Source organism: Leptinotarsa decemlineata, unplaced genomic scaffold (genome assembly GCF_025532065.1).
Source record: "Leptinotarsa decemlineata unplaced genomic scaffold, Ldec_3_MD MMD2_tig00000505_RagTag_RagTag, whole genome shotgun sequence".
Taxonomy (NCBI): Eukaryota; Metazoa; Arthropoda; class Insecta; order Coleoptera; family Chrysomelidae; genus Leptinotarsa; species Leptinotarsa decemlineata.
This window is the reverse complement of record NW_027412549.1, coordinates 6,024,041-6,042,481: the sequence shown is the minus strand read 5'-3', so window position 1 is coordinate 6,042,481 and position 18,441 is coordinate 6,024,041. Positions and strand designations below refer to the sequence as shown.

The 18,441-nt window shown below is 35.9% G+C and overlaps 1 protein-coding gene across 5 annotated transcripts in view; it reads left to right on the top strand.

Moving 5' to 3' along the window:
• NFAT (nuclear factor of activated T cells 3) overlaps nt 1–18,441 on the top strand; it is a 259,305-nt gene that overhangs the window by 198,430 nt on the left and 42,434 nt on the right. For all 5 annotated transcript variants that reach the window (XM_074173812.1, XM_074173810.1, XM_074173811.1 and 2 more), the window contains one exon: nt 5,353–5,545. In XM_074173812.1, the coding sequence (XP_074029913.1) occupies nt 5,353–5,545 (193 nt within the window). The remainder of the gene's footprint in view (nt 1–5,352; nt 5,546–18,441) is intronic.

Here is an 18,441-nt window from a genome sequence, read left to right as displayed (position 1 = left end):
TCATCGTACGAAAAGTTCAAAATGTGAACAATTCAGTTCCATACAGAAGTATAAGCAATTTTCGCACATTTCTTCGCACATTTCTCAACATTTCTGGAGTCACTGCACGACACTCCACAACAATTCTTCTGCGTAGATCATCAAGATAATTTGGCTGTGTAATATAAACTTTGGATTTAAAATGACCCCATATAAAGAAGTCTAATGGTGATAATCAGGAAATCTAGCTGGCCATTCTATTGGTATTCGCCTTCCGTCTCTCATCTCCCTGTGAAATTATCATCTAAAAATGAACGTACAGGTGCAGCAAAATGTGGCGGAGCTTTATCTTGTTGAAAGGTGAGCTGACCTTCAAGTAGACTATCATCGTCTTCAAGTAACTGAGTGATTCTGGGGTTCACAGTTGTATCAAGAAGTTCAAGATGCGTTTGTCCGTTGAGGTTACCATCAATAAAAAATGGACTTCAATATAGTTTCCCAGAGTACCAGCCCAAATATTCAATTTCTGGGGAGTTTTTGAATGGGTTTCCCTGTACCAGTGGGGATTCCGAAGATGATTGAGAATGGGACATTCCATTATCACAATGTCCAACGGATTTAGAATGAAAAGCAGCAGGCCAAAAAATTCCACATGTAGTTCGTTCGGAATTTGTTAAAAACGAAATGTCGAAAAAGACCCCTTTCTAAAATTTTGGTATATTATGGAATAAAATAGCATGAAATATTCTAGTGCAACAGACTGATTTATATTTGACCCAGAATGATGATCATAGATTTATTTTTCTTATCAGAAATTGATATGATCATTTTCGTTGGATTCCTATTACTAACCTGATATCATCGGCTACCCCGCGTTCATAGTAATGTTTTGATAATGATGCCAAAGTGCCATTTGTGGCAAATGTTATTTTCAGAAATATATTCCAGCAGATAACAATAATCTCGACAAATGCGACAAGATACCTCTGATGAACCTTTCGAAACAAAACTATCAACAGTGTGGAATTCATCAGGACCTTTCAATGGACGAGTCAATAGTAAAATACTTTGGCCATCATCCAGCGAAACAATTTATTAAAGCGAAGTCAATTCGTTTTGACTGCAAAAACTGGTTGTTATGTAGTGCGTCTGGGTATCACTACAAATTTGATACCTACTGTGATGACAAAAAAACCAACCGGTCCAGTCTTTATATGAATTTCCACCAAAGTTTATTAGGTTCGGAGGTTTATTGAGGCAGTTGCTGTTCCTTCAGATCATATTGTGTTTTTAGATAATTTCAGTAGTCATAATCTGCTGAAAATTTTTGTCCATTACAAAAAGTTGTTGGCACAGTTAGAGCTGACAGACCAAAATATGCCCTCTAACCAATCCAAAAAAAACAAGGTTCCTTTGAGCAGATATATATAACAATTTGCTTTCATTTATACGGTGGAAAGATAATAGTATGGTTACCGTGGTTGTAAATCATGATTTAGTGGACATAAGTGGACATAAGGAAAAGTGATTTGGTGGTCTACCACCTAAAAGCGAAAAGTTGTTATTCCCCAACCATTCATGACACAAAATTAAAATGTCTCAATGGGTGGAGTTGTTTTACACGACCAACGTGTAAACAAGTATAGAATTGGTATCAGAGAAAAGAAGTAGTGGTGGCCTTAATTCACTCCAATGATGAATATGACGGCTGCGATACGATTTATGGAGAAAGGTTGCCATTGGGTTGGTTTCATTTCAAGTTTGGGCCGCCTTTTTGTTTTGTGTTGGCTTTAGGCAGATACTTTTTTCGAATTAGTTTTCTTCATCCTCTGAAGACGCCTACTTTGTTGGTGAAACACGCATCGAGAAGATTATTGCGTTTCTGGTGCGATTGGGAAAAGTGTTTTTTTTGGATTCTACGCCAAGTTCCAGTGTCATCTTTTCATTTTTTAGGTAGCTAGGGTAAAATTGAATGTGTTAGTTGTGAATTATATCATTTTTATCGTTTGCAAACTTAAAGCTGAAAAAATGTAGGCTTATATGCTGTGCTACTCCTGCAAAGCCAGGTCGAATCGCTGGTATCTTATAATTTGACCTGTTAAATTGAATTTATGTGAATAATACTAGTCTTATCATTATCTTTTCATTAAAATCTTCATTCATTCCATCAAACAACATGATTATGGTTTGTCGAAAATGAAAAGGATTTCCTAAATATTTATTCTGCATCTGGTAAACATAAGGTTTGTTTTCGTCTGAAACGAATTTATAGTTTATCTTCGCAAATAGGCGATGATAAAGTGATAAAGTATCATTTAAATGGCTTGAATTGCTTCATTTAAATCAAGGACGTTACGGTACGGCTGAATCCAAGTATCGCTGACATTGCAAGAGAAAGTTTGGAATGTTTACTACCTAGATACAGTGTGTTCATCCAACAAAATTCATCTCATGTAAAGTGAGTGGAAAAAGTAGGAAACAAATTTGATTCATCCGTTTTTGTTTATTTGGGGAAATATTTTGAAATAATTATATAAGTACACGTTTTCCATTTATAAATGTATAAATGAATGTGCAATACTAAGTAATTAACGTTTTTAATTTTGTACCGTAAGTAGCACTCTGAACTACCGTTTACTGCCATCAAAAAATTAGTCGATAATTTAATAATTGCCAGTATACATTTCATATCTTCAGGGCTAAATATTCGTTAGTTTTTAAAGCTCAAATAGTTTTGCACTGTTAATTTATACTAAAAATCTCGATAAATTTCGCGCACCTTGTACCTTTAATACAATCAGATAGAATTTTGATATTTAATAATTTATGTTCAACAAGTTGAAAAAAAAAGTTATTTTTGTAGTAAATGCTCACCATTATTACGTAAATACACTTTCATGAAGACGCTTCAGACCATATCGTTTTTTAGTTTATTTTATAAGTTAAGCCAAGTGTTGCTGACTCCAAAAGAGTGACAGAAAAATAAGCGAGTGGGCTTTAGACCACACGACTGAAGTAAAATAGCTCCATCTATATGTATGTATATATGTTTATATATAATCAAATTTGTATGTACCTACATATATTAATTTTCTACAAATATTTACATTTACATGGGTTTTCATTGATAAATTAACATTTTTGAATAGACCGAATAAATTCAGCTTCTTAACGAAGCGAATTACTTTATTACCGAATTACTGAGCAGAGATTTGGCTTGTGCTCGACTCAATTTCAAAAAGCATTGGCTCAGTAGCTTAGCTCGACATTTCCTCGAAGTTGGGCACGAACCAAGTTTCCATCCATTATTATTCATCATTTTCCATATCGAAAAAATAATCATTCAACAACGCTAAACACTAGAAACCTCACAACACCAAGTCAAGGAATAAGATGGGATTTTTGAACATAACAAAACGAAAACGGGGCCAGACTTAGACACTCTTACTGTCGTCATTTCTAACATTATAAACATAAAACATGGTATTTTGCACCTTGGTTAGTTATAAAAGTACACCTTGATCTAGGTGTTCCAAATTCTATCCTTGAGGGGGAGTAAAAGGAGGCTGGTCCTTCTTTTGGCATATTTATCATTTTTAACTGTAAAAATTAATCTTGGCACTGAGTCTCTCCGCTAGATATAAAACGCCACACTTATTAGATATAAAAGGAAACTTATCGACACCGAAGATTATAAATTGGCTCCGAAACGTATGTATTGTATACTTTGGTGTTAATACTTAGTATGGTGAAACTCTTCCCTTCTGTTAAATCAAGATGTGGTTAAGGTGTTGGATTTTGTTTGGATTAGTTTTCACTTTGTTTGTGGTAAACCGTACATTTGCATTTTCCATTGTAGATTTAGATGATAATAATAAGTTGCAAATTATTTTGTCAGAATTAATAAAAATCGTGTCATTTCACAGATAGCATGTGGTAGTATAAGTCATTGATATAATTAATGAATGTCCCAATACCGAACCCTGGGATACTTCATATGTAACACACACACTGACCTCCCACTCAGATAAGACTTGGAAAATATTTGGTTGGTCTACGCTATACTAATATCTCAAGAACTATGGCCAGTATGGAAATTATGGAAATCAACCTTGACACGTGTTTCGATCACCAAGTGAGCATCTTCAAGAGGAAGATTAACAGTTTAATCTTCCTTTAAAGATGTTCACTTGGTGATCGAAACACGTGTCGAGGTGGTAAAAATAACGATTTGGTGTTGGGAAAAAACTCCAGTAATATTCTCTTTCAGGATGTCAGATCATGAATATCCAGATCATAATATTATTGTAACACATAAACGTCTTCGGTGTAACAGGATCAAAGAAAGAAAGATTTTTCTGGTAGGTTCAATCGTTTTAAAAACTATGTCGGTTCGTTGTTTATCTCTCTGGCAAGATATTAGAAATTCAGTTATTCCAAAAAAATAATTGTTAGTCACTCTCGGATACGTCATTATGAGTACAGTTCTGCTGTTTTTCCACATTTAAAATTAACTATTCTCCAGCTATCTCGATCTTTGTCCGGAAAACTAATTTTGATTGATCATTTTATGTGCTGATATAGATTTATATTCTTTTTGCAATCATTATGAAGCTTCAGAGTTTTTCTATCTCTGCTAGCGTTGTATATTGTCTTGAGGTAGCCCTCATTTTCTCATCACAAAACCATTGAGTAGACAAGTTGTTTGTAACATTTTTCCTCTTACGTCCAATCAAATATAGTCATGCTACGCTCAATTTGAAAATACTTTTCATGTTCATTTTCCTTATCCACATATAGTCGTTGGCAGAGGCCGTCAGTGGTGATAAAGATAAAAATTGTAGGAGACGATCCGAATGAACGACCTCCCTCTGAACCATAGGGAGCAAGACAGCAAGAATTGTCAAAGTTGAGGAAGTCAAAAAGAAACTCAGAAGCTGCAATATTCTGAAAAGAAGCATCTGAGATTTGAGATTTTGAAAATGTGATATCTTAGAGTAGTTTGAAAAGAACCTGCTTTAGGAAAAAGCGGTTATTGGGATGAGATTGGGGTGTGTATTCTTGTAAAGCTCAAGTTTAAAGATTGAAAGCACTATAACTATTATTAGTAACACCATCATTATCATCATATCTAATGGCAGGTAGTAAGCACGGCTGCTCTTGTTGTAAACATTTATTCAAACTATCAAATATTTTGAATGATGTATTTAGACTCAACCTTGAAACAAGTAAAAACAGCTTTCAAATAGTGTACCCCAGCTTCGCTGGGATTTTTCTCATCTTACCTCATCTTTCATTCGTACATTCATATGGAAAGAAATTCAAAAGTCGTTGAGTTGAAATTAATTCGCAATTTGTAATTATTTCTTGCAGGTACGAGTGAATCCAAGATGACTCTGTGTACCGCACCAACCGTCAGTTCAAGGCCTACTAGAAGACCCGGGAGGCCTCCAAGTGGAAAGTCCTGTGCAGGGGTGAACAGATCGAGAGAAATTTCCGCCAAAGTTAGATCCACTTACAGACGTAGTTTGGACCCTTGTGATAATTCGAATGATAGCGGTTTGGGGTAAGATTTTTCAGACATACAAAATCACTATTTTTATTATAACATAGAACTAACTGATTTTTTTATCATTCACTTCTATATTTTCCTCCTTGATCATTGTGACATATTATAAACTCATTGCCATTCACTACTTTACTCTAGGGAATGAGAGTTTTCTTCACACTAAAACCGTTTCTAAAGTGAGAAAGGACTGGTGAGTGATTGATTACTCGTAATCGAGGAAGTTATTTTGGGATTTATGCCCTCAGCAAGGCTCTTTGGACCATAGTATCTAAAGGAGAGTCCTGTCAACAAAATTGTAGACCAGACCTGTGTTTTAGAAATAATGAAGGTAAATCATATAAACAAATGAATTGTGTGTGTCTTCAGTAGGACGCACATTTTCATGTAGAGTGCGGCAATAACTGTCGATCCTATACAGATTCATTCATGATTTAGATGATTTTTTTCAAAATATTTCAATTACACTTTTATTTTTTCTTACTCGAGTCTTTTTGCAACATTTCTGTCGGTAGTTTTTTCATAAACTACACCTTACGATTTGATCACAGTAGCTTTTTCATAGTGAATGACTACTGATAGCGAAACATGTCGTGATATATTTTTGAAAATGAAGTTTGTGAATATCAAATCGTAAAATGTAGTTTATGAAATTACTATGGATCTTCATCAAGTAACGGCCGAATCAATCAGAAAAAAAAGTTTTACATATATTGAAACTTTTCTTCGGCACATTCAAAAAGCTGGGTATGGTAGCAAAAATGTATATGATGTTGTAAACCATACTCCAAAGAAAATAACGCCGGCCGCCACTGGTAGCCATAAACCAATTGTACCGTAGCTAAGAGCGCGCGAATCTTCAATGTTCGATGCCGTTCTAGATGTAGCGAGAATAATGCTACCGACTTCGATGGAATTCCGAGGAATGTTCCAGCTCCTTCCATTGCCACATATAAGTGCCATCCACTCGTCCATCGAGACAGTCAAGTTTCGCGGACAGTGTCGTACGGAGCGATCTAATAAGGCGATAGACATTTGAATAATAGTTGAAGTTTTAGGTTAAAGTGTTTTGTTATATTAATAGAGAAATAAAGTTAAGTTTGATTATTGTTCAGTGTAGTCAATTATTGGTTAACCTACGGGGAAAACGTAAAATTTGGTGTTGGAAGTGGAAACATTGACTAAAAAATATTCTATTGTATGGTGGAAACAAGGAGTGTCCGTTACGACGAGAAGTAGTTATGAAAATGTTTGAGGCTTTGCAAACGAGCCTGATGGAGAATGAAGAACGACGGAGGAAGGAAGAACGATGGATAGCTCTGATAGAGAGATAAGCTTCCCTACCTCCTGCTGCTTCAGGTTCATTCTTACCAGGAGGGTAGCAACCTGTAAGGGTCCCTTGTCCAGGGATATGGACAGAAAATCTGAGGAATCACTTGATCATGGTGCGATACTGTCATTAACAGCCTCCGACGGTGACACTACCTTTATGACGAGGCAAGATATCATCGTAGAGCAGAAGGAGGATCAGGTCTGGAAAACTGTACGAGAATGGATGGACAAAGGAGTGAGGCCGGAAAGGCATGCTAATTCCAAGCACGGCCAGCAAGAAAAGGATTACCGGCTCCAATGGGACTCCATGTGCATACGAGATGACCAATTCACTCGGAAATGGAAAAGCCCAGATGGAAGAACCCACAAATTCCAGATGATCCTTCCAAAGACGTGTATCACGAGTTTCCTTGAACAGTTCCACGATGGTCGCACTGGAGGGCATTTCGGAGTAAATAGAACTGGTAGGGAATTGAAGCTTCCGATAGATGTATTGTATGGCAGTCCTTTCGATGAATCTCAAGAGATACCTCTTTCAGAGTATGGGAATGACTTGGAGGAGAGACTGGAAATTGTACACAAATTTGCCAGATCCAAATTACAGCTTTCCAGCGGCAGGATGAGAATAGGAATTGACAGAAAAGTCGCTGCCGGTGAGTTTCAAGGAGGGCGATGCAGTGTGGCTCTACCAACACCAACGTCGGAAAGTTTTGTGTCCCAAGTTACAGAAACCATGGCAAGGACCTTACCTGGTAACCAAAAAGATAAAGGATCTGGTGTATAGAATTGAATTGTCACTCAGCAGCAAACCTAAAGTTGTCCACATAAAGAGGCTCAGTCCTTACATGGGTGTTGATGTCACCTCTTGGAATGTTGTTCGGGGCGAACGACCTCAGGGAAGGAAGTAGTGTTGTAAATCATGCTTTAAAGAAAATATCACTGGACGCCACTGGTAGCCATAAACCTATTGTGACGTAGCTGAGAGCGGGCGAATGTTCGATATTCGCTGCCGGATGTTCTTGTTGGAAGATTTCTCGCGTTCAGCCTATTCTCAAACAGGAACACTGTTTCGAACCAGAAAACTGTACATACCTCAGTAACGTTTAATGCTTTATAAAGCTCAGATTATACCTTCTTTGGAGTACTGTTCTAATGTATGGAGCTCTGCCCCCAAACATACCAAGAAGGTGCTGGATTCTATCCAGAAAAGAGCCATCCGCCTGATTAGAGACGCGGACATCACGTGCAACCTTGATAGTCTGGAACATCGAAGAAAGGTTGGAGATTTGTCTCTGTTCTATAGATACTTTCACGGGAGTGTTCAAGTGACTTGGCTCATTTGATTGCACCAAGAGCGGTACATACCAAAAATACGAGACACTGTGGCTGCTCATCGTTTTGAGGTTCAACTCAGTACATCTCGAAAATCACTGTTCAAGTACTCAGGTGTTGAAAAACATATAAAGTTCTATCTCTCATTTTTCTTTTATGTACACTTTGATTTTTCCCTATCCAAAATATGTCAAATCCAATTATATTTTGAGGTTTCACTATTAGTGATTATAAAAAATGGAATCATTCTCGAACTAACGGACTTTAAAATCAACGGTATAGTGTCTACTACGAAGTCGATTCGAATGGCATAAAAATTAAATAGTTACCGAACTTCGGCAGTTTCTTGCTTTTCAAGCAAGTGCAAATATCCAAAATATGTCTTTGACTTTGAAGATGCAAGTCTTTCTTCGAAAATTCCGTAGAAATATCTTCAACTGAGCCTCAACATTGTCCATTCCAAACATCACGAAAAGGTTTTCATAACGCCATCTTGATTCAATAATAACAACAAGAAAACAAGTCTTAATAACCAATTTATCAACAAGAAAACAATTTAGAAAACTATGACACTAATGCAAGCCAACGCAGAATAAACTAATTTTATAAACTCTAACCCAACTCACGGCACTGACAATTTCCCAGAAAATGCAAAGAGATGCGTTCACAGTGGACCGGACATTTTTTGACAATCATGTTTTGCTTCTGTGTCCATGCAATATTATTCGTTCTACTAGATATGGCTGGCCTACTCTGATTGAAAGGTGAAAAATTCATACGAGGTGTATTCATTATTATTTTGTGGGAGGTTTCATATGGTATTGAATAGAAAATTTATCAGTTTATTTTATTGGTAAAGTTGGTTAGGTTACGCTAGTGAGCTGACAATCCAAATATTCCAAATTATAAAATATCCAGAAATGACAAAAGTGGACACTTTTGTTCTTCCTTATATTTTGTGGATGGGTTCCTTAATGTTGTCCGGAATTTCAACCGTCTTAAATCTGATAAATAAATAAATATAGATCAACATAGAATCTGCTCTCTAGTGTAATGAAGGGCAAACTAAAAAGTTCACCCTGAAAAGATACTGGATAATATAAACCTTTGAAAAGTCTGATTAGTCATCAACTTGTAGAATTTATAAATTTCTTCTGTGAAATAAATGATTAGAAAAATTAAATTTTGAATCTTCATTTTTCAAAATGGCTAACATATTATGCTTAAAAATTACTGGTTTTTCGAAGAAATGTTGCCAGTAACGATCATAGCGGGCGGATGTATAAAGTAATATACGAAAATTATAGTCGGGGTAAAAAATTGAAAAACACGCTTTTAAAGAACATCTAAATAAAAATTTGAAAATAATATTTTTTAAATGAGCTTAAAACAGTAACGAACGAAAAATACTAGGGATTATTGTGAAAAAAACGACGGGCGCTTGATATACAAAAAACATGGCAAAAAGCGCCCACGCTTTTTTTACAATACTAGTATTTTTCGTTCGTTATTGTTTTAAGCTTATTTAAAAAAAAATATTTTTAAATTTTCAGTTCGATGTTCTTCAAAAGCATGTTTTTTAGTTTTTCAAACTATATTTATTTTATCTAAAGTTTGGGATCAATCAGCCGTATATATTGTTTAGAAAAATGACCATTAATATTTTCCGATTCCGGACAGAGAGCCTCAAAATCCACTACCAAGCCCAAGGAAGTAGGCGCGCAAAGGAGGGTTACAAATAAGGCAGCAGACGCGCGTGTTAATAAAAAAAAATACTTTTTTCAAATGAAGAAATACATGTAAAGTGAGTTTGAGTTATATCAACGAAATTACGTACAACGCCATCTGTCCGCGAATAGATCAAACAATAATGTCGATATATCAAGGAGGTTACATACAGCGCCATCTGCCCGCGAATAGATCGAATAATAATGTCGATATATCAAGGAGGTTACGTACAGCGCCATCTGCTCGCGAATAGATCAAGCAATAATGTCGATAACTCTGTCAAATACAGATCCCGAGCTTGAGAATTACAAACAAAAAAACAAACATATATACATAAATACATATATACATACATACAGGTGAAGCTAATAAAAGCGTGTTAAAAAATAAGCGGATAATCATTTTCGATATTATCCCATTTCATCTGTTGGATGGATTTCAAAGTTCAAGTTATCAAATAAATTGTTTTAATTCCAATATCTAATTGAAAAAAAAATATTACATTTTATATTTTTAATCGCTATTGTGAATTATAAATAAGATGTATCGAGCGATTTTTGTGATTTCACTACCAATAATTCTTAGTTGCCCATTGGATATGTGGTAATTGCTTATATTGCAATCATGTGTACATTGTAGTAGAGTTCTTTTATCAAATAAGCAATTCTGAGAAATCTTAATGATATTTTTAGCCAGGCGAAGGCGTATCACATACTCAGAGAACAGAAATGAGTTGCGCCACCTGAAAAAATTACTGAAGCCTGAAGAAAATATTGGGAGCTGTTTTGTTTTTTTGCGTTACCCTCATGTTTTTGGATTTGCTGAATCCGAAAATGAATTTGATGTTATCATAGAACGTCAATGTTGGGTATTTATGCTAAACAAGTAATCATCATAAAATAAAAAATTATTTTTTTCATATTTATAATTGCCTAACAATTTTTTTTATCTAAAACACACATTTCTTTCTCCTGTTGTAACTCCTTTTGGTACATTTTCGTTTGTACGAAGCATCTGGAAAGTCTCTCTGAAGCGTCCAACAGTAGTCTGCCATCTTTCCTTTCATCTCCTTAATATCTTGGTGAAATCGTCCACCTTGCTTTTTACTCACATCTCCTAAATTGTCTGAAAAGTAGTCGGGGTGGAAATGAAGAAAATGTACTTTTAAACTCTAGGCAACCTAAAGCTTGAAATACTTTCAACAATCTCTTGACGATTTGTTTGTAGCTAGGATTTTTTTATTGCCTAAACATTTATTTATGACCTCTTTGAAGGCCATAAGCTGTCTGATATCTGGTCCAACGAAAACACTTTCCTTCAACTTTGCCTCTGAGAGGCCTAAAAACTTTGTTATTGGGTAATTGGAGCAATTTCCATCTCTTGGAAGTGACAAATTGCTTCATCAATCCCAACTTTATGTGAAGTAGTGGAACTTCATGGGGAGGCACCAAAGTTTCATGCAGGTCGTTTTTTTCGCCAACGTTAAGCTCCTTCGGAGGCCAACAAACACATTTTGGTCCAGTGATTTGCTAGGCCTCTACTATCCCAAAGACACAAAAAGTAAGTGAATTTGGTAAACCCAGATTGTTTTCCGAGCCACATATCTAAGATTTTCAAATCACCGCACACTTGTGAACGGTGGTCTTTATATTTCAATTTTCAAAGAATCAGTTACAGGTTCTTGTAGGTTGTAGGTTTCGTTGAGGTGTACGGAATGACCGACAAGAATGGAGGCATAGAAACCGCCATTGTGAAGCGAGCTGCTTCAAGGCTTCTTTTTGAAGCATCTATGAGAATAGACCACTGGGCTGGTTCAATTGATATATCAAATGTATGCATCAAACCTTCAATATTGGCAAAATAAACCAACTCGCCCCTTGGGCAAAGTAGGACACAGTAATAAAAATATAATTGTACCTATTGATTTATGACTTCCAGTCAGTCCAAAAACCCTTTTTCATAATACAATTTTGTGTTCTGCAAAATAACTTGACGTTTTGGAAATTTTTGAGTACGTTTTAAGTTTTCCGAACTCATCAATATATAGAAATCAGTTGAAAACATCCAGACAGTCTAATGAATGAGCCGATCTACCAGCCGATCAAATTTTTTCATTTTACATAATACCCAACTACTATTTCAAAAAAACATAATTTTTTCGACATACTTCCCCAGATTTCACTAGCAATATTGAAGGTCATTGAAAAATTCCACTACAATTTCCATGTGTTCAACAATCCAGTATTTTCACCAGGGTTGGAAAAAGTAATTGAACAGATATCAATTCGCCAAATCGTTAGATAGTTTTGCCAACATGTCCCAATTTAGTATATTCAAAATTGCATAGTTATCAATATTTCAAGTACCCATTCGAAAGCAGTTTCTCACCCACAAGTTCATAGAAAACCCACCTGAGTAATTTATGTAAAGGCACTTTTTATAAAAATGCCGCTGAATACACTGTAACCTCATCAAGTTATTGCGTTTTTTTTCCTGTCTTTTCATGTCACAACAACAATTACAACATTCATGTATTGTGGTTAGTTAAAACCGACCTTGTGGCTACGTTACGTGGATACCACTTTCGTCATCTGGAAACATGGAAGGAACGCTCTAAACCTTTTTCTAGACCACTTGAACGCTCAACACCTGAGCATCAAGTTCACCATGGATACTGAACAGGACCAGTGGATAGCATTCCTAGATGTACTTATCGAACGATGTGGTGCTAGACTAACTCACAAAGTTTACCGAAAACCCACGTACACGGATAGGTGCCTGCACGCACTATCAAACCACCATCCTACTCAAAAGAGAGGAGTCAATTCCAATTTAACTGAATGGGCTCGAAGCTAGAGAAAGAACTGGAACATCTTCAAGTGACCTTGAGATCGAATGGATATAGTGAACCCGAGATCAACAAGGCCATGAAACTGAAGAGTTACACGGTTCAAAACGGAGAGGAGGCTCAGGTGGTTGCACGTATCTACCTTATACAGTGTGTAAAAGCCAAATGGAATAAATTCATTATTTCGGTTACTGTACATATTTAAAGAGAAATCCCGAAACACGTCGAATGTAAATTATAATTTGACATTCTTCGAATGAGAGGTACAACCACCAATTTTTTAAAGGGAAGTATAGGCTTGTGATATATCGTTTGAAAGGTCTCTTCATTCTCTATTCAAAAATGTTATCGCTTTCAAATTTATTACGACAATTTAGATAAAATGAATTAAAATCATGTGATTACCGAAATTCGATAAAATACACTCCAAAACTAAAATGTAATGCAAAACGTAATTATATGTAGAATACGAAAAAGAACTATGGATGTAAGTTCAAATCTGAAGGTTTAGTTTTATACACATTGCTCTTTATACATCCCCATAAAAAGAAATCCAATAATGAAATATCAGGTGATCGCACTGACCATTCAATCGATCCTCGCCTCCCTATCCACCGATTGGGAAATGTTGTATCAAGGTATTGCCGGACATTAACTCGGTAATGTGATGGTGCTCCATCCTGCTGAAACTATATCGTATTCACTGGAACTTGAGGGCTTCCTGGATCAGGATATAAATTTGCTAAACTTGGAATGACATCATTTTGAAGTAGTGCCAAATAATTATCGCCAATCAAGTTGCCCTCAATGAAAAACGAACCAATGATATGGTTTCCTACAATCCCTGCCCAAACATTAACCTTTTGAGGGTATTGCGTGTGTTCTCTTATCCAGTGATGATTTTCCGTTGACCGGTAGCAGCAATTTTGCCGATTATCATGACCGTTAAGAAACAAAGTTCACTCATCAGAAAACAACGTCTTCTAATTGGATAATATTCTTATCCAACATCTCCATTATTTGCTCACAAAAATAAGATCTTTCGCCAAAATCGTCTTCCATGAGCTCCTGAATAGATATCATTTTATGGGGATGCATTTTATTTTCTTTTAATATGTTCACTATCGATGTATGGCTGACATTGAATGTAGTGGATGCGTGTCTACTCGATGTAAGTGGGTTTTCCTCAAACTCAAACATCACATCTAATTTGAGTTACTTGAGTTCATCACTGCTGCATTGGCAGCTGCTTTTTTATCTGTCCCACATGACCAAGCTCGCGAAACTGCTTCTCTATTTTGCTTTTTGTTCCTTGAGATATGGGCGGTATATTAGGAAATTTCTCATGAAATAGGCGAGCTACTTCCTGTTATGTTCGGGTTTTATCTCCGTAACCAATCATTTGTAAAACTGTCATTTCATGCATTTTCGTTAATCTAAACAATTTTCAGACTTGATGTTAACAAACTTTAAACTTAAATTAAAATACTTACAACTAATGCTATAACATACAAAACAAGTTGACAAGGCGTTTTAAACTAACGTTGCCACGGAAATTATTCAGTTTTTCAAAGGATACCATCTAAAAAAAATTGCTATGGTATGGTTTTTGCTTACTTTCTTATTATCAATACCTCAACAAGAAATAAGTTTTGAGTATATTGCAATAAGTTTTGAGTGTTTTTTATCGAATTTCGGTAACCACATGATTTTAATTTATTTTATCTTAATTGTTGCAATAAACTTGAAAGCGATAACTTTTTTGAATAGAGAATGAAGAGATCTTTCAAACGATATATCACAAGCATATGCTTCCCAATTTAAAAAGTTGGGGGTTTTATGTGTCATTCGACGGGGGTTGAAGGTAGGGGTAGCATTTTTCCGTTGAAGTGTGTCAAGTTATAATTTTAATTTGAAGTGTTTCGGGATTTCGTTAAAATATGTACCGTAATCGAAATAATCAATTTATTCTATTTGGCTTTACACGCTGAATATATCCTTAGGGACACAGACAGAATTGAAAAACTCTTCGGAAACACAACATCAAAACGGTTTTCAAACCCACCAAGAAGATACAAGAAAGCCTCAAGTCGGCTAAAAACAAAAGATACACACTATCAGCAGGAGGGGTATATCGCATACTGTGGCACTTGTGGAAAGGTATTCATCGGAACCACCAAAAGATCAAGGCTAAAGGAGCATAAAAGAAACTGCAGACTAGTTGGCTGTGGCGGAACATGCACTCATTAAAGGTAACCACAGGATTCTGCTTGAAAACACGAAACTCATTGCCCCCAACCAGGAATACTATAGCCGACTGGTACGGGAGGTAATAGAGATCCACAAACACATGGATAATTTCAACAGAAATGAAGAAGCTATGAATATCAAATGAATATAGAATCCCATATGGTATTTTCACACTAGACTACCTGACACCCAATCCAGGTACAGTTATTAGCACACCAAACTACCTGAGTCCACATAAATACGCTTCACGAAGCAGTAATCCAATCATCAGAGATAAACTCAGGATGTATAAACCTCTGAGGAAGCTAGCAACTCGCGCCAGTAACGTCTGGAAGAAATTGCAAAAATCGACGGCCTTTGAACCCGAAAAATAGGGACACTGATGGAAACCTTGGCCGCGAAAGTCTTAACCATTTCGTCAAAATGGTATGTGCTATTTTTTATGAAAATTAATTGATTCTAGTGGTTTCGGAAAATACCGTCGAAAAGTTCTTAAATTTAACAAAAGCCTTTTGAAGAACTCCGTAAAATTTTTATATCAAATTCTGTTCCGACAATCTTCGAATTCCCACCTTATTAAATTTCCATATGTTTCAGGTGAATTATACAAGAAATAACTAATAGAAATATGTTTTTAATCGAAAATTGACGTCAGTTCTTCTTTAAAGACCATAACGATTGAAAATTATGTTGTATTGCTTCAGAATATTAATGAATCAATTCGTTTCAGATTTAACCAAAATAAATTGCTATACGAAACTGTAATAAACTGTAGCTTAAATTAGCTAATCAGCAATTCAAATATTGTTTAATTTTCGGAATGTGTTGCTTGAACGTAAACATCCAATTTGATGGAAATAGTGATACCTACTTTCTACTAATCGGAACTGTGAATGGCCTAGTGTAGTAATTATGATCTTTATTTTTGATCGGGTCAGCAGTGAGAAGTTTCTCGAAATACATGGATAAAATAACACGAATGAAGGATTTTAATGGCTGTACTTTATTAGTTTTCTGTACACAAAAATTATTCAGAACTAACAACAGACCTAGAGAAAGTATAAAATGATGTTACATTATGTACAAGTGTTCAAATACAACAAGAGCATGAATTATGAGTTTGTTCAGTTTTATTTACTGTTCAAATAATGATTTTATTGGTTTAGAAAAACAACTCTAGAATCCAAATATATTTTTACGTGATATTTCCCATAACTTGAAATTCGCAACGAAGAAAAGTCTAACGAAGAAAAGTGTAACTGACCGTGAGATAGAGCAGGAAGAAAATTAAAATTTATCGTAAACATATATATGAAAATGTACATTTCAAGAAAAAACTTTCTGGCGTTCACTTCTCCATCTTTATGCAAAAAATTCTTGGAAACTCCCAAAGAAAGGAAGAAACCAATTGAGTTTGTGCTTGAAAATAACTACTTCTATGTGTGATCTACACATTCTCGTAAAGAGTTTATTGGAAGTTTCCCATTATTTTTTGTATAAAGATGGAGAAGTGAAAGCCAAAAACGTTTTTTTCCAAATACTTATCTCTTCTTAAAATATACCCCTTCAATTCATACATTTTAACTTGTCAATGAAAAACTGAAAAGTGAATGTAATTAATGAAAATATTTTTAGGAGAAATTAGTTTTCGGTAAAGTGGCATTTTACTTCTCCATCTTTATATAAAAAAATTGAGGAAACTAGAAAGCCACAACTTTCCCAAAAAATAATCTCTCCTAAAAATATACCCCTATCAATTCAAACAAAATTCCTGTGACTGAGATCAAAATGAATGTAATTACGAACTGTCATCGATAATATGAACAGATTTAACTTAGTCGTAACATAAGGTCGTAATTTTATGAATGGATTGAGTCTTGTATCTTGTAATGTTATCCAGATTGGTGCTGAAGAGGCAATAAGACAAGTGTCTTATTCCGAAACATCGATGTCCACCATTGAGGACAGTGTTTCATGTAAGTGAAATATTAACTATTTGTGTGGCAATCCTGTGAATGTCATCTGAATCAATTCCATAACTGAATAGGAAATAGTTTTTTTGTATAATCCAATGTTCATATAAAAGTAATTCTTTCGAAAGTATTTTTTCTTTCGTGAAATTCAATGTTTATATGAAAGTAGTTGTTTCAAAAGGTCTTTGTCTTCCAGGTTGTGTCTGAAAGTTACTTCTTTGCATGATCTACACATCTTTGTAAAGAAATTATTTTGAAATCAATTGCGTTCTCCCTTTTCTTTGGGAAGATTCCCACATTTTTTTGTATTTGGAGAAGTAAAAAGCCAAGACCCTCCTTTCCTATGGATTATTATGTTCGTCTCCAGCCATGTTACATGTTATGTGGTACTTATACTAATGGAGTTAGTGGAGGCAATGACATCTCCTCTTAGGAAGACGCCATATATGGGATCGATAGAGAACTAAATCCGCGAATATCAAAGATGAACAAAGCTGACCAAGACGGTCAGTGGAGAAGACAAGCTTCAACATCGACCGCCGAATGAGAATCCTCTTCCAATACCAATACCAGATAGCGCTGTTTCAACCCGCTATAGGTCTCATCAGTGGTACTAGAGCCAACCACGAATGCATTTCTGGACTCCACTGTCCTTAAAGGAAAAGTTTGAGTAACAGTATAACGTACACTGCGACAGGACGGGAACATGACGTGAAGTTTATTTTCTCTTTCTATAAGGTTTGTTCTGGTTTTCAGTTAGTACTGTTTCGAATCGTCCAAAACCAATGAGTCATTTGTGGATTGAAAAGGTTGACGAGACAAAATGTTCAGTATTCAGTTAGTTGACTGTTTTCTGATTGTTAAGAACAGTCCGGACAGAGAACCAGAACAAGCCTATAGTTTCTTATGGAGGGCGCACATTAAGGCAGGCAACGAACGGGCACATGCCAGGACGTCATGTGTATCACGGCATGTGCCGTGATATCTCCGCTCGAAGGCCACGTCCCGTCATGTTTCCGTCCTGTGCCGTCATGTCGCAGTCTGCGTGGTCTTAGAGTGGGGACAGAATACTCAATCCACGTATATAAAAGTTACGAGGCCCCCATGGCGGTCAGTCACCACCTCTAAGTCATGAACTCGATTTGTCCTTCTGACAAAAATTAGATAAAAGGGTAAGGTAGCTAGGCTCCAACCTGTTCGAACTGAAGACGACTTTGCTGGCGGTCAGTCGCAAAGACAAGCTACTGCCGAACGAGATTCTTCCTCGATCTCTTACTGTAACTTTCATTATAAGTCAACTAGTTGAAAATATAGGCCAAAAACTTATGGCGGGTCGAAACGGCGATGTCTGCTGTTGAATCACGAAAGCTTTGCTTTAAGTCTCTGGTTTCAACTTTTTGACTTGCAGTAAATGCTTCGGGGGAGATTTCATC